General features: G+C 47.7%; 2 protein-coding genes across 2 annotated transcripts in view; one reads left to right on the top strand and one right to left on the bottom strand.

Moving 5' to 3' along the window:
- HSPBAP1 (HSPB1 associated protein 1) overlaps positions 1–24,659 on the bottom strand; it is a 150,936-nt gene that overhangs the window by 44,615 nt on the left and 81,662 nt on the right. The window lies entirely within an intron of this gene.
- On the top strand, positions 11,024–24,376 carry LOC115474619 (metallothionein-like). Its single transcript, XM_030210166.1, has 3 exons — positions 11,024–11,032; positions 23,998–24,128; positions 24,192–24,376. Exons 2-3 carry the CDS (start codon positions 24,032–24,034, stop codon positions 24,284–24,286), a joined length of 192 nt encoding a protein of 63 aa, XP_030066026.1. The 5' UTR covers positions 11,024–11,032; positions 23,998–24,031; the 3' UTR covers positions 24,287–24,376.

Genomic DNA, 24,659 nt, shown 5'->3' with positions numbered 1-24,659 from the left:
CGAACCTCCCGTCGGCCGCCTCTCTAGCTCAAGCCTTCATTCACCACATTTTTCGACTACATGGACTACCCACTCGGATCATCAGTGACCGAGGACCCCAATTTACCTCCCGCTTCTGGAGAACTTTGTGCACGGCCTTGGGGGTGGAGAACCATTTTTCATCCGCTTACCATCCTCAAACCAACGGCATGGTTGAGAGGATTAATCAAACCTTGAAAGGATTCTTACGAGCTTTTGTCAACCAACGACAAGATAACTGGGTTTCTCTACTTCCCTGGGCCGAGTTCGCCTATAACCAAAGTGACCACTCGTCCTCAGGGCAGTCCCCGTTCTTCCTGGTATATGGACGACATCCTCGGCATCCAGGGCCGTTCCCGGCTACCGCCATAACCCCGGCGGGGGACCAAGTCGTGGCCGACCTACAAAAGGTCTGGAAGATGGCTCGGGAACAATTACAGAAGACCGCGACCAAGGACAAGATCTTTGCTGACCGCCATCGGCGGCCCGCTCCCGTGCTCCAACCAGGACAGAAGGTGTGGTTAAGCACGAAACATCTGAGATTCCGAGGTTCTTCCCGAAGATTGGGACCTCGATATGCGGGACCATATGCAATCCAAGAACGAATTGGGCCAGTAACGTATCGGTTGCGGTTACCCGGCACCCTACGAGTGCATAACGCCTTCCATATCTCGTTATTGAAGCGGTTCCGGGGGTCCGGGTGGCACCCGCCCCCGGCCCAAGAAGAAGATCTCCAGGTGGCCCTGGACCCGGAGTACGAGGTAGGAGAAATTCTCGACTCAAAGTGGCGGCGGGGAAGACTGCATTATTTGTTATCATGGAAATCTTTTGGCCCCGAAGACAATTCCTGGGAACCCGTGGCTAATGTTCATGCCCCAGAATTGGTCAAAGCCTTCCACGCCCGATATCCGTCCAAACCCGGGCCACGGGAGAAGGGGTCATCCGGGGAAGATACTGTCCCGTTCCGGGCCCTTACCTGGCGGTCCGCGGGCCGAAGCGCGAGGCTGGGGCGCCCGTGGGATGCGGGGCAGCGGGGGAAGGCTGCCACGGGGATCGCCGCGACTGCAGGCTGCTCCGAGGCCGGCGATCCAGAAGAGCAAGCGCCGGCCTCGGAGAAGGAGATCCGCCGGCCAAGATGGCGGCGCCGGCGTCGTCGTCCTCCTCGCTACAGCGGGACCAGCGAGGAGGCTCCGCCCACTTGCGCCGGATTGGCGCATCCGCGTAGGAACTCCGCCCATCGGACGGGAGGACCAATCCGGGCTCCCGCTGCCGGCCTGGGCGAAGAGGATTGGTTCCAGCGGTTCCCCAGCCAGGACGAGCGGGGGATTTAAACGGGAACACGGAAGGGGTCCAGTGCTTCCGTTTTGTTGTTTGAAGCCACATTCCAAGACTGTGTTTGTTCCTCGTGCCAGCTAGCCGTCCTGCTAGCTATTTCCAGTAAAGACTGTGTTTGTTCCTCGTGCCAGCTAGCCGTCCTGCTAGCTATTTCCAGTAAAGACTGTGTTTGTTCCTCGTGCCAGCTAGCCGTCCTGCTAGCTAGTTCCAGTAAAGACTGTGTTTGTTCCTCGTGCCAGCTAGCCGTCCTGCTAGCTATTTCCAGTAAAGACTGTGTTTGTTCCTCGTGCCAGCTAGCCGTCCTGCTAGCTATCTCCAGTGAAGACTGTGTTGTTCCTCGTGTCAACTAGCCGTCCTGCTAGCTATTTCCAGTGACGACTGTGTTTGTTCCTCGGGCCAGCGAGCCATCCTGCTGGCTATTGCCAATAAAGACTGTGTCCGTTCCCCGTGCTCAGCTAGCCGCCCGGCTAAGCCACGCTCACCAAGGACTCTGTACCCACATCCAGCCAGGCCAGCCGTCACCCCGCGGTTCCAGCAGTCCTGCTGGCCGCCCGCAGCTGAGGGCTCAACCCTCGGTGAACGGCGGTCGCCGCGGGTGAAGATTCGGGGTGCTCGGTGATTTCCTGGCCCTAGTGGGGCTCGAGAAGACTCGAGAGCTCACCAATACCGGAGTGACATCAGAGCTGCGACAGCAAGTTACAGCGCTGCGTAACCCTAGTAGCGCTCTAGAAATGTTAAGTAGTAGTAGTATGGCCCCCTTACTCTGTCTACATGCACAACCCATTTGCAGTTAGCTGCTACCTTATAGGCTAGTGCCTAATGCACACAGGGCAGTGGCGTAGCTACGTGGGGCCACGGGGGCCTGGCCCTGGACCCCCCCTGCCGACGACTCTCTCAACCCCCCCTCCCGCCACCAACCCTCCCCCGCTACCGCTGTCGTCGCCTACCTTTGCTGGCGGGGGACCCCAATCCCCGCCAGCCGAGGTCCTCTTCTTCCCGCGCAAGGCTTCGTTCTGTTTCTGACGTCCTGCATGTTGTACGTGCAGGACGTCAGACTCACAGAAACAGAACAAAGCCTTGCAGATCAGCCAGCAATGCTAATAAATATTTGGGGGCATTACCATAAAATATCCTACATCGGGCCTCTAGAGGGAGCCAATACAGTTTTCCAAAAATCAATTTTGCTACTGTGTTCTGTAAAACCTGCAGACACCGCAGGTGCATACCTCTAGGCGTCAGTTTATAGAATTGCCCCGACAGAGTTTAATTTAGTAGTTTCACCCACAATATAGATGAATTCTCAGGGGTGAAATGGGTGCTTCTCTTTCCACATATGTCAAGACACAGAAGCACTGATCAAGGATGTCCAACCTGGATCCTCGACGGCCACAGTCCAGTTGGGTTTTCAGGATTTCCACATTGTATGCAAATAGATCTCTTGCACATTCATTATGGAAATCCTGAAAACCTGACCTGGCGAGGGCTGAGGTTGGACACCTTTGCTCTATAGCTTAGTAGTGAAAAAGAACATATGACTAATTTAGCAGAGAGGATTGCAAAGGTCTCAAATACAAAACCTACTATGCATCCAACTTCTCCGTTATAGGCAGCCAACTTTGGAATGCCATACCAAGATTCATACGAACGACAAATGAACATCTAAGCTTCCGAAAGCTGCTGAAAACATACCTCTTCAAACAAGCCTATCCCAACGACCCAATTTAATTTACGACCACAATTCCACGCTACTAACACTAAACATGCCTCAATCCTCCCCCCACTTCTCTTCATCTTGTCCTTCTCTATACAATTGCATTATCTCTGTGACTTTTTACACCCACACATTGTATTACCCCTTTGATACCTTGTATTACCTCTATGACACTTTGTACCCATACATTGTGCTATCCCTGTGATACTTTGTACCCAAACATTGCGTCACCTCTGTGATACTTTGTACCCTTACATTGTAAGCCGCACTGAACCTGCTATCAAGTGGGAAAGAGCGGGGTATAAATGCTATAAATAAATAGATAACAGGAATTACTCATGTAATTTACTGGGGCTGAAAAGTGTCTCCCTCTATACCATCAGCAGCTTCATACAGCCACCAAGTTTCACAAGATGATATTTAGTCCTGGGGAAAGGGGCAGTTCTTGACATGGAGAAAGTAAAGTACATGCAGGGATATTATTTTCAAATGCCTTTATGTAGTTTCTCTCATATGGAATATGCCTTCAGGTAAAGCATAGGCAAAGACCACAGCTATTTTTATACCCTCAGATTCTGTCAAAGCTCATCTGCAAAGTGAAATTATGTGAGCAGTTTCTCCTTGAATATTTGCAAGAGTGGGTTTTGAAAATTGTCCACTTGATATATAGCTCTAACACTATGACGCACATAAAATTTAGGACAAAAACAATTTTCTTTTTACATTTTATAATGACAGAGGCAGCAAAGCCTGGGATGATAAGAACTTTAGCTTAACTTTGTATTTATATTATGACAAAATAGGCCATGAACCATCAATTTCATGGTCTGAAGACACTAATTTTTTTTTTTTTTTTTAGAGTGAAAGATGAATTCCTGTAATAAACAAAAGTCTTTTGACCATCTTTTCTAGCTCATATATACACAACACATTTCTTTATAATTTGAAAAATACTTTTCTAAAACCTAGAGGGGCATAATCGAAAGGAGCGCTCAAGTTTACCTGAGGACATCCTCGCAGGACGTCCCGGCGAAGGGGTGGGGAAACCCGTATTATCGAAAGAAGATGGGCGTCCATCTTTCGTTTCGATAATACGGTTGGGGATGCCCAAATCTTGACATTTAGGTCATCCCTAGACTTGGTCGTTTCTGATTTTCAGCGATAAGGAAACTAAGGACGCCCATCTCAGAAATGACCAAATCCAAGCCCTTTGGTCATGGGAGGAGCCAGCATTCGTAGTGCACTGGTCCCCTTGACATGCCAGGACACCAACCGGGCACCCTAGGGGGCACTTCAGAAAAAGCTCCCAGGTACATAGCTCCCTAACCTTGTGTGCTGAGCCCCCCAACCCCCCCCCCCCACCCAAAATCCACTACCTACAACTGTACACCACTACTATAGCCCTTATGGGTGAAGGGGGGGCATCTAGATGTGGGTTTCTGGTGGGTTTTGGAGGGCTCACATTTATCACCACAAGTGTAACAGGTAGGGGGGGGTGGGCCTGGGTCCGCCTGCCTGAAGTGCACTGCACCCACTAAAACTGCTCCAGGGACCTGCATACTGCTGCGATGGACCTGAGTATGACATTTGAGGCTGGCACAAAAGATTTTTAAAGTTCTTTTTTGAGGGTGGGAGGGTGTTAGTGACCACTGGGGGAGTAAGGGGAGGCCATTCCCGATTCCCTCTGGTGGTCATCTGGTCAGTTCAGGCACCTTTTTGTGCCTTGGTCATAAGAAAAACTGGACCAGGTAAAGTTGTCCAAATGGTCAGGGAAGCCCTTTTTTCCCCATTATGGGTTGAGGACGCCCATGTGTTAGGCACACCCAAGTCCCGCCTTCGCTACGTCTCCGACACATTCCAGGGAACTTTAGTCATCCCCGCGACGGAAAGCAGTTGGGAACGCCAAAAATCAGCTTTCGATTATGCTGATCTGGGCGACCCTGTGAGAAGGACGCCCATCTTCCGATTTGTGTCAAAAGATGGGCATCCTTCTCTTTTGAAAATAAGCCTGCTAGTGTTTCACATCCATTTATTCATATAAGTACCTTCGTCTTTCTGACGAAGAGATGGTCAGAAAGACGAAATTCATTCATTACCTCCAAATACCTGAGAAGAGCCCGTCTCACATCGAGGCAGCGAAGAGCCTAGAATTGTTCAGGGTAATCTTCCCGGCGGAAGGCCGGAAAATGCAGGGACTGCCCCAAGTGGAATCGAGAAACCACCTTGGGCAAAAATAAAGGAACTGTCCTAATCGATACCCCCACCTCTGTAAAATGCAGGAAGGGGTCTCTGCAAGAAAGGGCCTGCAACTCTGAAATTCTCCGAGCGGAAGTAATGGCTACTAGGAAAATCGCTTTCAAGGTGAGATCCTTAATCGTAATCCCCGATAAGGGTTTGAAAGGAGGACGCTGAAGCGCTTTGAGAACTAGATTAAGGTTCCAGTATGGCAGAACTGGCACGTGAGGAGGGCGCAAATGATTTACGCCCCTCAAGAAACGAACCACATCAGGGTGGGAAGCGATGGACCCCCCTGAAGCCGGCCTCTAAAACATGCCAGAGTTGCCACCTGCACCTTAAGAGAACTCGACGAGAGTGATTTCTGTACACCCTCCTAAAGAAACACGAGGATAACTGATACTAAAGCCGAAGCTGCTGACAATCTCGAACTCGCACACCACGAATCGAAGGTACGTCACACCCTAGCATAAGATATCAAGGTGGATCTTTTCCAAGCCTACAGCATCGTAGCGATAACTGCGTCCGGATACCCTTTTCTTCTCAACCTCACTCTTTCAAGGGCCAGGCAGTAAGACCAAAGGGGGAGGGATCCTCCATTGTGACTGGCCTCTGCAGCAGGAGACCGTCCTGCGCTGGTAGCAGAAAAGGACGATCGAACAGAAGCCTGATCACATCTGCGTACCAGGGTCGTCTGCGCCAATCCGGGGCCACTAGGATCATTCGACTGGGATGACTGGCAAAGCGAGTCAGTAACCTGCCCACCATTGTCACGGGGGAAAGGCATAGAGCAGGCCCCTGGGCCAAGGTTGAAGAAGGGCAAGATAATGATGCGCGGTGACCGCTAGGGAAACCTTCTTCGTCGAAGCCCTCAAAAGATCATAAAGAAGATCCGCAAAGAAGGCTATACCGGACTCCAAGGCTGGCAAAACAACCATGAGATCTTCTGGAGAGGAGGCTTTCTGTACCCATGATAAGCATGCCCGCGCCGCATAGGAGCCACAAACCGATGCCTGCAAGGAAAGGGCAGCTACTTCAAAGGACAGCTTCAAGCAAGTCTCCCACTTACGATCCTGAGGGTCCTTGAGTGCCGCGCCACTCTCCACAGGGCGAGTGGTTTTCTTAGTGACTGCTGTGATTAAGGAATCCACCGTAGGGACCTTCAGCAAGTCTAAGTCAGGAGCAGGTAGCGCATAAAGATGCAACATAGCTCTAATCAACCTTAAGACCACTGTCCGGCGTATCCCACTGCGCCGAAATAAGGATCTTCAAGGCCTCATGCACATGAAAGGAACGAGGAGGGCATTTGGTGCCAGATATAATAGAGGGCAACGGAACTGTAGCCCCTGACGATTCAGGGGGGTAATGGCCAAAACCTCAAAAGCCCTAACAATCAGGGAGGGAAGCTCTTCCCTGCAAAAAAGGCGGGCAGCCGTCGAATCATCCCCCTCCTCAGAGGGCAGGTTGACCTCATCTGCCAAATCCAAAGATTCTGAGGGAGAGCCCGGAGACAAAACCGGGCCATCTGTGTCAGATAGCTCCTCGGGATCCAAAATCTCCACCCAGGGACGTTTTGGCAGGAAAGACTGAGAGACTGCAGCAATCGAAGTTTCCTGAGGAAGAGACGGGGCTGCCTGAAGAGAAGCTCCTGACTTCTTCAAAAGAAAGGCACTGTGCATTCATAAAACAAAATCCGGGGAAAAAAGAACTACAAGGGACTCCCCTGCTTCCTGTACATCACTTCCCTCCATCGGAGCCTGTGCCACAGAAGCACACTGCGCCTCTTGTCTATCAACGGCCACGTGCGGAGCAGGTCGTCCATGAGAGGAAAAAATGGCGCCCACCAAAGCGCGCTGCACTAACTGCCCCGAGGAAACTGCCGAAACTATCCCCTACGCTTCCGACTCACCGGACGCCTGAGGGGAACCCCCGTCGTGCTGAACACCCGCTGAGAGTTGACGGTGGCAGGACTCAAACTCCTCCAAATGCTGCTCTCCGGCCCCCACACCGGGAGCAGCGCTTAGCCGCCTCAGAAGGCGCTGACATGCTCCACAAATGCCTGCCCCAAAACTGACTCGGCAGAACGTCTAGTTCCTCCATATGATTAAACAAAAAGTCTCTTACCGTTTTTTTTTTTTAGTCAGAAGAGAAAGGAAACACCCGATCAGGCCAACAGCCCCGGGCGACAGAAGAAAGGTAGGGGGAGACCAGGAGGGACCTGACACCACCAGGTGTACATCACAAGCTGCAAACAGCCACTCAACCCCTGTCTGTGCTAAACTAGGTCCAAAGGACACCAGTAGCCAGATCAAACCAGAGCTGCACAGAGATGTCCCTCCACCTGCTAGATAGAGAGAATACTGAGGTTCAGCTGACTGCACAGGTCCACATATAGCAAACCTCGGAGGTTCTCTCTACCTCCACCTGCTGGTAGAAGGACACAACCTACAAGTCTCTCTGGATTGATCTGTGGGACGCCATGGAAATTATATATGTCAGGGCCTTAAATTGCATTATTTGCACCTTAACATGACTTAATGGGCTATAATACAGCTTGTATATTTAGGTTACTATGGGATACATAGTAATGAAATGTATAACATTGAAAAGAATGTTAATGTTAAGTAGCTCATTACAACTGTCATGGTATGGACATAAAATTTAATTCTGGCATTTACAGTATAATCAGCTTAACCATCAAGTTCAAAGTGGAGAACAATCTCACAATCTTGTTTTTTTTGTACCTGATGCAATGGAGGGTTAAGTGACTTGCCCAGGGTCATAAGAAGCTGCAGTGGGAATCGAACCCAGGATGCTGGGATCAAAGCCCGCTGCACTAACCATTCGGTCAATCCTCTACTCCATTGAATACACTAATAATGAAGATTTAAAAAACCTAGCAAAAAGCTGGGGTTATTTTACTGTGTCAGGAGCACTGTGCCTTGAAGCTCCAGGGCTATAGCATAAAGGAACTGGTGCTGTCCCCCTCCCCCAATCAAGTACTCCCCCCTCCCCATCACACTTCTCCTCCAATCGCCCCATCCCTGATCACATCCCCCCTACAATCAAGCTCCCCCACCTCCCAAATGGCCTACCACCATCTACTGTGGTCTACCAGCCCTGTACCTAGTGGTCCAGTGGTCTCAGGTAGGAGCAACCCTCAGTCGATCCTGCCCTGCTGGTGCCATCTCAAAAATGGTGCCCTTAGTCTACTGTCTGATGATCATATTTCTGTATGAGGGCTGTTCACGCTTTCCAAAAATACTAGGACAAGGGGGCATGCGATGAAACTACAGTGTAGTAAATTTAAAACAAATAGGAGAAACTTTTTTCTTCACCCAACGAGTAATTAAACTCTGGAATTCGTTGCTGGAGAACGTAGTGAAGGCGGTTAGCTTGGCAGAGTTTAAAAAGGGGTTGGACGGTTTCCTAAAGGACAAGTCCATAGACCGCTACTAAATGGACTAGGGAAAAATCCACAATTTCGGGAATAACTTGAATAAAATATTTGTACGTTTGGGTAGCTCGCCAGGTGCCCTTGACCTGGATTGGCCGCTGTCGGGGACAGGATGCTGGGCTCGATGGACCTTTGGTCTTTTCCCAGTAAGGCACTACTTATGTACTTATGATGGTGGGGGGACGGCACTGGCATTCATTATGGTACAGTCTGGGAGCATCGGGAAGTGGCTTTGAGGCCTGATGCTCCCAGACCACTGGAATAATGCTGCTTGCGAAGTAGCAGAGTCTAATAAATCAAGGTATGGTAAAGGCTCGCTTTTACCACACCTTGATTACTTCCCCCTTAGAGTACTGAACTGTGCAAGTCAAATAATATTACAATCAGCGCCATCCTGACCAGCCAAATGTCACACAATCCATAACATTGTTAGTACATCATTAAACCTCATGAAGCTACTTTTCCCAAATAAAATTCACATGTTATCAGATGCACATAAAATTCTGCAGATAAAAAGGAAGGACACTGTCAGAGACATTACATAAAGGGCCTGATTCAACAAGGTTTTAACCCAGAACACTTTACAGAACCAGGTCCTAAAATGATGTTCTAAAATGTCAGCTAAAATCTGAAATGCAGGACTCCATATCAACAGAATGAGAAGGCAATTTACTTGAAACCCCCCCCCCCCCCCCCCCCACAATACATCTTTTTATAGTTTCACTACTACTACTTATTTCTATAGCGCTACCGGAAGTACGCAGCGCTTCACATTTGAACATGGAGAGATAGCCCCTGCTCAATAGAGCTTACAATCTAATTATGACAGACAGACAGGACAAGTAAGGGATAAGGGTTAGGACAGACAGCATATCAGGGATAGGGGACAGTTGAAGGTTTAGGTTTAGGAGTTAAAAGCAGCATCGAAGAGGTGGGTTTTTAGCCTAGATTTGGCCAGAGATGAGGCTTGGCGTACTGGCTCAGGAAGTTTATTCCAGGCATCCGGTGCAGCAAGATAGAAGGAACGGAGTCTGGAGTTAGCGGTGGAGGAGAAGGGTGCAGATAAGAGAGATTTGCCCAGTGAGCGGAGTTCCCGGGGAGGAGTGTAGGGAGAGATGAGAGTGGAGAGGTACTGAGGAGCTGCAGAGTGAATGCATTTGTAAGTCAGTAAGAGGAGTTTGAACTGAATGCGGAAACGGATAGGGAGCCAATGAAGTGACTTGAGGAGAGGGCTAATATGAGCATAACGACACTGGTGGAATATTAGTCGTGCCGCAGAATTTTGAACAGATTGAAGAGGAGAGAGATGGCTCGGTGGGAGACCTGTGAGAAGCAAGTTGCAGTAAATGTTTTGCAATTATTAGGATTAATTTGACATGATATTAGACTAGTTACTGTCATTAGCCTCAACTTGAATTTTATGGCTTCTACCAGATGGTTCTCTAATTTATTGGTATATACCAAAATTTCATTAGATTTCAAGTCATTTTTTAAATGAAACAGAATCTCTATATACAAGAGGGCAAGGCAACCCCAGATAAATAATTTTCAGGCATCTCCACCAAGTCCTTCACACAGCTTTAGATTCTTTTAGAATTTTCTCATGCAGAAGATAATCACTGATGCACAGAAGGGTCAACCTCATTAACACTGCTAATGCAGCAAGGCTAAGACAAACTCTTGGCTATTACAATAGTTCAACCGAAGACTCGGGGAGATTCATGGAAACACTACAAGACCTCAATATAATATCTGGAGTTTTTCAAACCAGAGCTAGGAAGAGTGAACTCCAAAACATATAATACATGATTATTATTATTACAGTAGAAGTCCACAAATCTGGACTGCTCACGGATCGGGTTGTCCAGATTTTTGGACTTTCCAGATTCTCAGGCAGTACTTGTTTTACCATGATTTACCCAGCAGCCAGCCCCTCTTCTACTTTCCCAGGCCCCCAAGACCTCCTTGGCTACACTTTCCCCCTTCTCTGCCCTCTTGCTCTTTGCTACTTTTCCTGAAGTCTTTGTTGCTGCTGCATCAGTGGCAGCCTTACTCACTAGCTGACTCCGGCATGCACTGGGCCTTTCCCCTCTGACTCGTCTCACCCCTTCTGATGCAACTTCCTGTTGTTGGAAGGGTGGGACGGGTCAGAGTGGAAAGGCCTGCTGCATGCCAGAGGCAGTGTTGCCAGATGGGCGGTTTTCCGCAACCCGCCGCGGGAAACCTTTGCCCGTGGCGGGTTGCGTTTTTTTGGGCTGGTTTTCTTTCTTTTGTGCGGGTTTTGGGGTGGTTTTTCGGCCGGCGGGGGTGGGGCTAATGGCGACAGAGGCGGAGTTGTGACGTTTTGGGCGGGGTTTGCCGACATTTTGGGCGGGGCGATGACGGTGGGGACGGGGGTGATGACGGCGGGGGCAGGGTGATGACGTAGGGGGTGGGGTGTGTGCGGTTTTTGGACTGTTTTGTGTGGGAATTTTTTTTTTTATATGGCAACCCTGGCCAGAGGCAGCCAGTGAGTAAGGCTGCCGCTGGTGCTGCAGCACCGAAGACTTCAGAAAAGGTAACAAATAGCAAACGGGCAGGGCCTGGAGTGGGGGGAAAGATGCTGGACCATGCGAGGTAGGGGGGAGGGAGGAAGAGAAGGGGAGGCATAGCCATGGGGGGAGCTAGGAGAGTGAGAATAGAAAGAATGCAGGGCCAGGAACAGAGGGAGAGAAGCTGTATGTGGGGGGGGGGGGGGGGGGGGGGGGGAGAAGAGGGGGAGTTCAGATTCTCGGGCAGTTGGCAGGTAAATTTTAGGGCCCGGATTCTCCTCAGGATTTGCAGACTTCTATAGTACAATGTTTTCTTAACTGCCTTAAGAACATAAGAGTTACCATACTGGGACAGACCGAAAGTCCAGCAAGCAGATTCCTTTCCCTTCACACCTGGAATTTCTATCCATAAAGATTCCATGCTGCTATCTGTTTAATGTAGAATATTTATTTTGTTTGACTCATTTTCCTCTTTAACATATAGAGCAACCCCCCCTCCAATTTGATTCACTCTATTATTGCAATATAATTTGTACCCTGCTAACACAGTGTCCCATTGATTGTCCGCCTTCCACCAGGTCTCTGAAATGCCTATTATATCTACCTCCTCATTTAGTGCTACAGTGGGGGAAATAAGTATTTGATCCCTTGCTGATTTTGTAAGTTTGCCCACTGACAAAGACATGAGCAGCCCATAATTGAAGGGTAGGTTATTGGTAACAGTGAGAGATAGCACATCACAAATTAAATCCGGAAAATCACATTGTGGAAAGTATATGAATTTATTTGCATTCTGCAGAGGGAAATAAGTATTTAATCCCTCTGGCAAACAAGACCTAATAAGTACAAAAGTACATAAGTAGTGCCATACTGGGAAAGACCAAAGGTCCATCTAGCCCAGCATCCTGTCACCGACAGTGGCCAATCCAGGTCAAGGGCACCTGGCACGCTCCCCAAACGTAAAAACATTCCAGACAAGTTATACCTAAAAATGAGGAATTTTTCCAGTCCATTTAATAGCGGTCTATGGACTTGTCCTTTAGGAATCTATCTAACCCCTTTTTAAACTCCGTCAAGCTAACCGCCCGTACCACGTTCTCCGGCAATGAATTCCAGAGTCTAATTACACGTTGGGTGAAGAAAAATTTTCTCCGATTCGTTTTAAATTTACCACACTGTAGCTTCAACTCATGCCCTCTAGTCCTAGTATTTTTGGATAGCGTGAACAGTCGCTTCACATCCACCCGATCCATTCCACTCATTATTTTATACACTTCTATCATATCTCCCCCTCAGCCGTCTCTTCTCCAAGCTGAAAAGCCCTAGCCTTCTCAGCCTCTCTTCATAGGAAAGTCGTCCCATCCCCACTATCATTTTCGTCACCCTTCGCTGTACCTTTTCCAATTCTACTATATCTTTTTTGAGATACGGAGACCAGTACTGAACACAATACTCCAGGTGCGGTCGCACCATGGAGCGATACAACGGCATTATAACATCCGCACACCTGGACTCCATACCCTTCCTAATAACACCCAACATTCTATTCGCTTTCCTAGCCGCAGCAGCACACTGAGCAGAAGGTTTCAGCGTATCATCGACGACGACACCCAGATCCCTTTCTTGATCCGTAACTCCTAACGCGGAACCTTGCAAGACGTAGCTATAATTCGGGTTCCTCTTACCCACATGCATCACTTTGCACTTGTCAACATTGAACTTCATCTGCCACTTGCACGCCCATTCTCCCAGTCTCGCAAGGTCCTCCTGTAATCGTTCACATTCCTCCTGCGACTTGACGACCCTGAATAATTTTGTGTCATCGGCGAATTTAATTACCTCACTAGTTATTCCCATCTCTAGGTCATTTATAAATACATTAAAAAGCAACGGACCCAGCACAGACCCCTGCGGGACCCCACTAACTACCCTCCTCCACTGAGAATACTGGCCACGCAATCCTACTCTCTGCTTCCTATCTTTCAACCAGTTCTTAATCCATAATAATACCCTACCTCCGATTCCATGACTCTGCAATTTCTTCAGGAGTCTTTCGTGCGGCACTTTGTCAAACGCCTTCTGAAAATCCAGATATACAATATCAACCGGCTCCCCATTGTCCACATGTTTGCTTACCCCCTCAAAAAAATGCATTAGATTGGTGAGGCAAGACTTCCCTTCACTAAATCCGTGCTGACTTTGTCTCATCAGTCCATGTTTTTGTATATGCTCTGCAATTTTATTCTTAATAATAGCCTCCACCATCTTGCCCGGCACCGACGTCAGACTCACCGGTCTATAATTTCCCGGATCTCCTCTGGAACCTTTCTTAAAAATCGGAGTAACATTGGCTACCCTCCAGTCTTCCGGTATTACACTCGATTTTAGGGACAGATTGCATATTTCTAACAGTAGCTCCGCAAGTTCATTTTTTAGTTCTATTAATACTCTCGGATGAATACCATCAGGTCCCGGTGATTTACTACTCTTCAGCTTGCTGAACTGACCCATTACATCCTCCAAGGTTACAGAGAATTTGTTTAGTTTCTCCGACTCCCCCGCTTCAAATATTCTTTCCGGCACCGGTGTCCCCCCCAAATCCTCCTCGGTGAAGACCGAAGCAAAGAATTCATTTAATTTCTCCGCTACGGCTTTGTCCTCCTTGATCGCCCCTTTAACACCATTTTCGTCCAGCGGCCCAACCGACTCTTTGGCCGGTTTCCTGCTTTTAATGTATCTAAAAAAGTTTTTACTATGTATTTTTGCTTCCAACGCTAATTTCTTCTCAAAGTCCTTTTTTGCCCTCCTTATCTCCGCTTTGCATTTGGCTTGGCATTCCTTATGATCTATCCTGTTACTTTCAGTTGGTTCTCTTCTCCACTTTCTGAAGGATTGTTTTTTGGCTCTAATGATTTCCTTTATCTTACTGTTTAGCCACGCCGGCTGACGTTTAGTCTTTTTTCCCTTTTTTCTAATACGTGGAATATATTTGTCCTGAACCTCCAGGATGGTGTTTTTAAACAGCATCCACGCCTGATGCAAGTTTTTTACTCTGCGAGCTGCTCCTTTCAGTCTTTTTTTCACCATTTTTCTCATTTTGTCGTAATCACCTTTTCTATAGTTAAACGCTAGCGTACTTGATTTCCTAGTTTCACTTCCTTCAATGCCAATATCAAAACCGATCATATTATGATCACTGTTATCAAGCGGCCCTCGTATCGTTACCCCCTGCACTAGATCATGAGCACCACTAAGGACTAAGTCTAGTATTTTTCCTTCTCTTGTCGGCTCCTGGTGGCAAAACCCTTGTTGGCAAGCACAGCGGTCAGACGTCTTCTGTAGTTGATGATGAGGTTTGCACACATGTCAGGAGGAATTTTGGTCCACTCCTCTTTGCAGATCATCTCTAAATCATTAAAAGTTCTGGGCTGTCGCTTGGCAACTCGCAGCTTCAGCTCCCTCCATAAGTTTTCAATGGGATTAAGGTCTGGTGACTGGCTAGGCCACTCCATGACCCTAATGTGCTTCTTCCTGAGCCACTCCTTTGTTGCCTTGGCTGTATGTTTTGGGTCATTGTCGTGCTGGAAGACCCAGCCACGACCCATTTTTAAGGCCCTGGCGGAGGGAAGGAGGTTGTCACTCAGAATTGTACGGTACATGGCCCCATCCATTCTCCCATTGATGCGGTGAAGTAGTCCTGTGCCCTTAGCAGAGAAACACCCCCAAAACATAACATTTCCACCTCCATGCTTGACAGTGGGGACGGTGTTCTTTGGGTCATAGGCAGCATTTCTCTTCCTCCAAACACGGCGAGTTGAGTTCATGCCAAAGAGCTCAATTTTTGTCTCATCTGACCACAGCACCTTCTCCCAATCACTCTCGGCATCATCCAGGTGTTCACTGGCAAACTTCAGACGGGCCGTCACATGTGCCTTCCGGAGCAGGGGGACTTTGCGGGCACTGCAGGATTGCAATCCGTTATGTCGTAATGTGTTACCAATGGTTTTCGTGGTGACAGTGGTCCCAGCTGCCTTGAGATCACTGACAAGTTCCCCCCTTGTAGTTGTAGGCTGATTTCTAACCTTCCTCATGATCAAGGATACCCCACGAGGTGAGATTTTGCGTGGAGCCCCAGATCTTTGTCGATTGACAGTCATTTTGTACTTCTTCCATTTTCTTACTATGGCACCAACAGTTGTCTCCTTCTCGCCCAGCGTCTTACTGATGGTTTTGTAGCCCATTCCAGCCTTGTGCAGGTGTATGATCTTGTCCCTGACATCCTTAGACAGCTCCTTGCTCTTGGCCATTTTGTAGAGGTTAGAGTCTGACTGATTCACTGAGTCTGTGGACAGGTGTCTTTCATACAGGTGACCATTGCTGACAGCTGTCTGTCATGCAGGTAACGAGTTGATTTGGAGCATCTACCTGGTCTGTAGGGGCCAGATCTCTTACTGGTTGGTGGGGGATCAAATACTTATTTCCCTCTGCAGAATGCAAATAAATTCATATACTTTCCACAATGTGATTTTCCGGATTTAATTTGTGATGTGCTATCTCTCACTGTTACCAATAACCTACCCTTCAATTATGGGCTGCTCATGTCTTTGTCAGTGGGCAAACTTACAAAATCAGCAAGGGATCAAATACTTATTTCCCCCACTGTATATACAACCTTATTTTTAAGGCTTCTAGCATTTGTATATAGACACTTCAAATTGTCTATTTTCCTTGCATCTACAGGCTGCTTTGAAGTTAATGGGGACAATTTGCATCCTTTACTCTTTTCATCCACTGAACATTCCTGGCTTTCTTTCACCATTATTGAAACCTCTCTATCGGGATTCCCTAAAGATTGTTTCAATAGCATCCTTCAAGGATACTCCACACCGTACCATGCACTCCTGGGTGTCTGTCGGCTTTCCTCCTGATTTTAGTTTAAAAGCTGCTAATCAGGTTGTATATCAGCTCTGTTATTGCTGGAGGATGAATATCTAGGTGGCTTAAGTGTGTTTATCAAATAAGAGTTCTGATAAGTGTTCTCCTATCTAGCGTACAACCAACTTCGTCTTTGTTTTCCTCCGAGTTCCTTACAGCTCTTACTTTTCTCTCCCACACTAACTACCACACTACAGTGGAGGAGTGGCCTAGTGGTTAGGGTGGTGGACTTTGGTCCTGGGGAACTGAGGAACTGAGTTGGATTCCCACTTCAGGCACAGGCAGCTCCTTGTGACTCTGGGCAAGACACTTAACCCTCCATTGCCCCATGTAAGCCGCATTGAGCCTGCCATGAGTGGGAAAGCGCAGGGTACAAATGTAACAAAAATAAAATAGATACTATTGGAGATTCTACATGGAATGTTGCTACTATTGGAGATTCTACATGGAATGTTGCTATTCCATTAGCAACATTCCATGTAGAAGGCTGCGCAGGCTTCTGTTTCTGTGAGTCTGACGTCCTGCACGTACGTGCAGGACGTCAGACTCACAGAAGCAAAAGCCTGCGCGGCCACATTGGTGATCTGCAAGGGTCGACTTCTACATGGAATGTTGGAATAGCAACATTCCATGTAGAATCTCAAATAGTAGCAACAGTGGAGGAGTGGCCTAGTGGTTTGGGTGGTGGACTTTGGTCCTGGGGGAACTGAGGAACTGAGTTCGATTCCCGGCACAGGCAGCTCCTTGTGACTCTGGGCAAGTCACTTAACCCTCCATTGCCCGCCGCATTGAGCCTGCCATGAGTGGGAAAGCGCGGGGTACAAATGTAACAAAAAATTAAATAAATACCTCTGCTTATATTTGGTTACTTGATCCACTTGTAAATAAAAAGCATTTATTTTTTTTTGCAATCTCTGAGCCTGGTGTCATTTGCTTGTCAGTTCCAGGAGTGATAGAACTTGGAGTCATATAATTTGTTGGATGGGGTTTAGAAAATTCTGGTAACAGCTACCATTACACAATTTCCCTGTCCCACTGTTATCGTGCATACAGGAAGCACTATACCGTAGCTAGCTCTGCCTACATTTACTCTAATAACAGTTTATGGACTTGATAGTATGGAATCTTGTTATTCTTGGGGATTTTGCCAAGTACTTGTGACCTGTATTGGCCACTGCAGAAGCAAGATACCTGGCTAGATGGACCATCAGTCTGATCCAGAATGGCTATTCTTATGTTCTTACATAGTAACATAGTAGATGACGGCAGAGAAAGACCTGCGCAGTCCATCCAGTCTGCCCAACAAGATAACTCATATTTGCTGCTTTCTGTGTATACCCTACTTTGATTTGTACCTGTGCTCTTCAGGGCACAGACCGTATAAGTCTGCCCCGCACTATCCCCGCCTCCCAACCACCAGCCCCACCTCCCAACCACCGCTCTGGCACAGGCACAGACCGTATAAGTCTGCCCAGCACTATCCTCACCTCCCCAGCCCTGCCTCCCAACCCCGGCTCTGGCACAGACCGTACAAGTCTGTCCAGCACTATCCCCGCCTCCCAACCACCAGTCCCGCTTTCCACCACCGGCTCTGGCACAGACCGTATAAGTCTGCCCTGCACTATCCCCGCCTCCCAACCACCAGCCCCACCTCCCAACCACCGGCTCTGGCACAGGCACAGACCGTATAAGTCTGCCCAGCACTATCCTCACCTCCCCAGCCCTGCCTCCCAACCCCGGCTCTGGCACAGACCGTACAAGTCTGTCCAGCACTATCCCCGCCTCCCAACCACCAGCCCCGCCTCCCGATCTTGACTAAGCTCCTGAGGATCCATTCCTTCGGCACAGGATTCCTTTATGCTTATGCTTACAGCTGCTTTTTCCATATCCTCTGGCTTCCAGTGCTGAACTGTATGAAGAGTGAAAAATATTTTTTCCTATATGTTTTAAAGTATTACAATGTCACTTCAAGGTATGTCCCCTGTAGTCTTTGAAAAAAAAAATTGATTTGCATTGATTGTTTCTTGCTGGCTATACAAGATTTTGTAGACACCTATCGTATTCTCCTTCACCGATTTAACCTCTTTAACCTTTCCTCATATGAAAGTCATTGTATCTCCTTCACCATTTTGGTCACTGTTTTCTGTATCATTTCTATTTCCACTCCGGTCAATATGCAGTCAGAAGTAGGTCAGTGTTTAAGCACTGAAAACCAACGGCTAAATTAGACCAAGATATTCAAAGCCAGGCCAATATCTGGTAACCGGCCATGAATATCTAAGGCCTGGTCAGACTCAGAGATTACTGGCTGACAATATTTATGCAGGTCCTGGCCAATATTCAGCCGAGACCCACATTTATCCGGGTCATGGCTGAATATCTGTAGGCACCCAGATAAGGATGTCAGTCAGAAATGTGACAAGTCTTCCATCTACCCCCCCCCCCCCCCCCCGATGCCAATTCTCCCTCCCGCCCTGATCTCCCTTGTTATTTGAAGCTCCTGATGCTGATTCCCTTTCCCCACCTATTTGGAGGTGATCATATCTGACAATCTTAAGATGGCCAAACAGTTAAAAAAGGAAACAACAAAATCCAGAAGGATGCTTGGATGCATAGGAAGAGGAATGGCCAGAAAACAGGAGATGATAATATCTCTGTTTAAGTCTCCGGTGTGGCCCCATTTAGAGTACTGTGTACTAGAGCTGTACCAAATAGCATATTTTACTATTCCACCAAATACAAATAATGAAAACTATTATTCGGCTGAATACGAATAAGGGGCATTGAGCTTTTACATATCAAACATATAAACGGCAAGTGACCGACTCACCTGCAAATGCGCAGTAGAGTCGGAACGCTGAGGGTGTAGAAGTCCAAGCCCCGCCTCCACCAGCAGTACAGCCCAATAGGGAGGAGGGCTTGGACATGGGCGTGGAAATCGGAGGAGGAGGGAGCAGGGAGGGGGCGGAACCAAGGGAAACAGACGCAGCGATGGAGAACTGACGACACGACGACGGCGGAAAGAGGGGGGGGGGGGCAACGCCGGGGGAACGGCGAAATGGCGGCGGTGGGGACGGCAGGGCACAGGAGGTCACAATCACGGTGGATGGGAGCCCGAGGATGGAGGGTAGGGGAGAGAACAGTTGATGGACACGGGTGGATGGAGCGGATGGGAGGGGGGAGAGGAGGGTTGCTGGACATGGGGTGAGGGCAGGGGAGAGAGCAGGGTTGGTGGACGGGGGGAGGCCATAGGAAAACAAAAAACTAGCCCGTTGTTACGGGCTTAATGGCTAGTCAAATAATAAAAGAAGCATCGTGAAATCAGAGATCAAGTGTTTATTTCAGTAAGATTTAGCACAGTGGAGACTCGGATTATTTGTATTCGAATTTAAATCACTATTTGGCCGAATACGAATAATATATTTGGGGCTGAATAGAATTGAATATGAACATTCGGTACAGCCTTACAGTGTTCAGTTCTGGAGACTGCACCCTCAAAAAGACACAAACAGGATGGAATCGGTCCAAAGGGAAAAAAAAAATTAATCCTGCATACAACTCCACATCATGGGAAAATCGGCTGACTATAGTTACATAAAAGAAAAAAAAAAGGGTGGAGGGAATTTAAAGCAAAACCCCTTCACAAATGGAGATCAGAAACTTATCAATTACATATAACTCAATTTAAACCTGCATTAATAAGAGTAGAAAGCACACAAAAATTAAACTAAAGATTTTACCTTCTCTAACAGAAAAGTTTCCAGGGGTATAGGATCAAGAAAAAATAAAAGGCATTATCATCATGTGTTACAAGACATTTAAAGGGAAATTTTAAGAAAAAAGAAGCTCCTAAAGCAAGAATCCCTACAAAAGCTTTCTGTCATAGTTGAGTAGGTCTGGCTACATCAGGAAAAGTTATAATAGGCTGTCCAGAGCAGAGGCGTAGCTATGTGGGGCCACGGGAGGCCTGGGCCCCCTCAAATTTCCTCTAGGCCCCTGGTTTTGCTGGCGGGGGTCCCCAACCCCCGCCAGCTCCGGTCTTTGGCACCGCCGCATTGCCTGCCCCTTCTTCCCCCTCACCTCCTGCACGCTCCTTTTAGTGAAATCCAGTTTCACTAAACAGAGTGTATAGGACGTGATGGAGAAGAGAGAGGAGGGAGAGGGTGGTAGACTCTTGGAATGCCCTCCCGCGGGAGGTGGTGGAGATGAAAATGGTAACGGAGTTCAAACATGCGTGGGATATGCATAAAGGAATCCTGTGCAGAAGGAATGGATCCTCAGAAGCTTAGCTGAAATTGGGTGGCGGAGCAGGTGGGGGGAAGAGGGGTTGGTGGTTGGGAGGCTAGGATAGGGGAGGGCAGACTTATACGGTCTGTGCCAGAGCCGGTGATGGGAGGCGGGACTGGTGGTTGGGAGGTGGGAAATACTGCTGGGCAGACTTATACGGTCTGTGCCCTGAAAAAGACAGGTACAAATTCAAGGTAAGGTATACACATGAGTTTATCTTGGGCAGACTAGATGGACCATGCAGGTCTTTTTCTGCCGTCATCTACTATGTTACTATGTTACCCCCCCACCTCGGGGTCTGGCTACAAGAGAAAGGAACACTCTTCTTTGCAAAATAAGCCTCATAATAATAATAAACTTATGTTCCTCTTTTGTGACTCTGGGCAAGTCACTTAACCCTCCATTGCCCCATGTAAGCCGCATTGAGCCTGCCATGAGTGGGAAAGCGCAGGGTACAAATGTAACAAAAATAAAATAGATACTATTGGAGATTCTACATGGAATGTTGCTACTATTGGAGATTCTACATGGAACGTTGCTATTCCACTAGCACATTCCATGTAGAAGCCTGCGCGGCCACATTGGTGATCTGCAAGGGCCGACTTCTACATGGAATGTTGCTAGTGGGACTCTGGGCAAGTTACTTAACCCTCCATTGCCCCATGTAAGCCGCATTGAGCCTGCCATGAGTGGGAAAGCGCAGGGTATAAATGTAACAAAAATAAAATAGATACTATTGGAGATTCTACATGGAATGTTGCTACTATTTGAGGTTCTACATGGAATGTTGCTACTATTTGAGGTTCTACATGGAATGTTGCTACTATCGGAGATTCTACATGGAATGTTGCTACTATTGGAGATTCTACATGGAACGTTGCTATTCCACTAGCACATTCCATGTAGAAGCCTGCGCGGCCACATTGGTGATCTGCAAGGGCCGACTTCTACATGGAATGTTGCTAGTGGGACTCTGGGCAAGTCACTTAACCCTCCATTGCCCATGTAAGCCGCATTGAGCCTGCCATGAGTGGGAAAGCGCAGGGTACAAATGTAACAAAAATAAAATAGATACTATTGGAGATTCTACATGGAATGTTGCTACTATTTGAGGTTCTGTTGCTACTATCGGAGATTCTACATGGAATGTTGCTACTATTGGAGATTCTACATGGAATGTTGCTAGTGGGACTCTGGGCAAGTCACTTAACCCTCCATTGCCCCATGTAAGCCGCATTGAGCCTGCCATGAGTGGGAAAGCGCAGGGTACAAATGTAACAAAAAAAGAAAAGATACCAAAAATGTTGCCCTCTTAGTGATAGGCTTATTATTCTGCAATTGTGTTAACCAAGTTTTCCTAAGTATATTTCTGAATATGTTTATTTTGTACAAATGAGAAATTTTTCAATTAAAAAAAAAAATCTGTCCAGAGGACGACAACTAAAATGGTCTGTAGTCTTCATCATAAAGTGTATGGGGACAGATTTAAAGATCTCAATACGTATACTTTGGAAGAAAGGTGGGAAAAAGAAGATATGATAGCGACAGTTAAATACCTCCGTGGCATTAACGCACATGAGGCAAATCGTTTTCAACTGAAAGGAAGCTCTGGAATGAGAAGGCATAGGATGAATGTAAAAGGGGATAGACTCAGGAGTAATGTAAGCAGTGGTGTTCCTAGGGGGGCTGATACCCGGGGCGGATCGCCGATGCGCCCCGCCCCCCGGGTGCAGCGCCCCACCCCCCTGGTGCAGCGCGACCCCCCCCCCCCCCCCGGCGAAAGGACACCCCCACCCCGGCGAAAGAACCCCGCCCCCCCACTGGGTGCACGCCGCTGGGGAGGTGCCGCGCACCGGTCAGCTTCGTTCGTTTCCATGCTCCCTCTGCCCCGGAACAGGTTACTTCCCAGTGACTTGCACCCGGGGGGGACCGCCCCCACCGCTCCCCCCTTGGTACGCGCCACTGAATGTAAGAAAATACTTCTTTTCAGAAAAGGATGGTATGCGTGGAATGGCCTCCCGGTGATGGCTGTAGAGTTGAAAGCTATATCTAGATTCAAGAAAATATGGGGCAAGCATACAAGATCTCTTAGGGAGAGGAAGAGATAGTAGATGATAATGAATAAAGCAGTTTCTTGTGTCTTTCTCATCTGGCTCAATGAGTAACACCTGTTATGTAATAAAGCTGTGTCCTAATTACTTTCAATATTTGATGTCAACTGATTTCATTTGGTTAGAGGAGAGGTGGATGCATGATGGGATTTTTCAGGGCTGTCCATATCATACATTAGCTCATGCTAACGCTAATTTTACCCATTTAAGTAATGTGTCCTGGGAAATTAAAAGTTTGCAAACCAAACCCAAAGTCTATTAGCATAACTCAGATCCAAATCCAACCAAACAAACAACAAAAGATTATGCAAGCACATCTCTGTTCATTAATTAAGTTAGCATCCTCATCAGAATCTCAGCTTTCTTTAAAAGCATGGTTAAAATTACAATAAACATATCTCAGATATACTGAATTTGATAATATATAAGTCCTTACTATATCAAGCTACTTAGGCTGGGCAAGCTTTTCCATTAGGGACTTGTTCCGTCCCATCAAAATGGAAATTAAGGCAATTTTGCTGGCTTTGCAAGCACATTACACAGGAGATAGTGTTGTAGCATAAGGCTGGGTACAATGCAAACCTTCACTGCTCTTAAAAATACTTGTCTGGCTCTTAAAAATAACATGATTTTTTTTTACTAGCATGTACATGTGAATGCAATGTTAGACTGAGGCCTTATTAAAATACTAGTAAAAAAGGCCCGTTTCTGTAGGCAAGGAAACGGGCCTGAGGCAGGCAATTCCCCCCCCCCCTACGGCCCCCTTGAACCCCCCCCTTCTGCGAACCTGTCGTTCCCCCCCCCCCCCCCGTGCCGGCGAAAACTGCCCCCCCCCCCCCCCCGCTGCCGTGCTACCTGTTCTTACAGCCAAAGTGTTGTTCGTTCCTTCCCACTGGTTCTTCAATCATCTTGTCGGGAAGTTCCTCTGCGTGCGTCTGACGTCAGATGCACGGAGTTAAACTTTCTGAGAAGATGATTGAGGAACCCACCCAAAGGGCAGAACAACACTTCGGCTGTCAGCACAGGTAGTGCATAACAGCGGCAGGGGGTGGGGGTGCGGTTTTCGGCGTTCCGGTGGGGGGGGATCGACAGGTTCGCGGAAGGGGGTGACAGCTGATTTCGAGGCAGTAGGAGGAGTAGGGAAACACGCTGCGCGTGTTTCCTTACTCCTCTCCTTGCCTTGGAATCAGCTGTTTTAACGTCAGTGACGTCCGTGCGTGTCTGCCTCGCAGACCACCTGCAGCCAGGGAGCCACGGTCCCAAGCATAGAACGTTGGAGGTGAGAATTATTATATAGGATAATAAGAGGTTTCAAATCACACTGCAGGCATCAAATGCTGTAAAGAATCCTGGATAAAACACTGGTTGTTTTTCTATTACCAGTTGTTCTGCCGAAGTCCGCGGATTTGAAATGGATCCTCAGAATTGTAAATGCGCTACCGGTGGCTCTTGTACTTGTGCAGATTCTTGCAAATGCAAGAAGTGTGCATGCACCTCTTGCAAAAAAAAGCGGTGGTGGTGGGTGGGATTTGCAAGTTTGAGAAGTTCTGAGAGAAAAGGACATTTTTCTGGCTGCTGTTCCTGTTGCCCAGCTGATTGTGGCCAGTGTGAACAAGGATGTGTGTGCAAAAATACAACTTCAGGATCCTGCAGCTGCTGTCCTTAAATTGACGCTCTGGAAAGAATGCTTCTCTAAGAAAATATTTTTGTATTTTGGCTATGTATGATAGTCAGCTATCTAATAACAGATCTATATCACCAGATTATAAGCTCACATTAGAGGTTTATTGTGGCAGGATATAGTGTTTGAGTCTGCAGCCAGACTCATATTTGGAAAAACGAGACATGAAATCGCCAAACCCCTACGTAAAAAGCTACATTGGCTTCCAATCAAGGAACGAATTGCGTTCAAAATCTACACCCTAGTTCACAAAATCATTCACGGCGAGGCCCCGATCTACCATCCAGAAATGTAAAAAGGTCATCACGCACATACCTGAATCGCCACTACCCAAGCTGCAAAGGATTAAAATATAAAT

Source organism: Microcaecilia unicolor, chromosome 7, assembly GCF_901765095.1.
Source record: "Microcaecilia unicolor chromosome 7, aMicUni1.1, whole genome shotgun sequence".
Lineage (NCBI taxonomy): Eukaryota > Metazoa > Chordata > Amphibia > Gymnophiona > Siphonopidae > Microcaecilia > Microcaecilia unicolor.
Note: the sequence above shows the minus strand (reverse complement) of the source record. Positions and strands in the feature narration are given on the sequence as shown.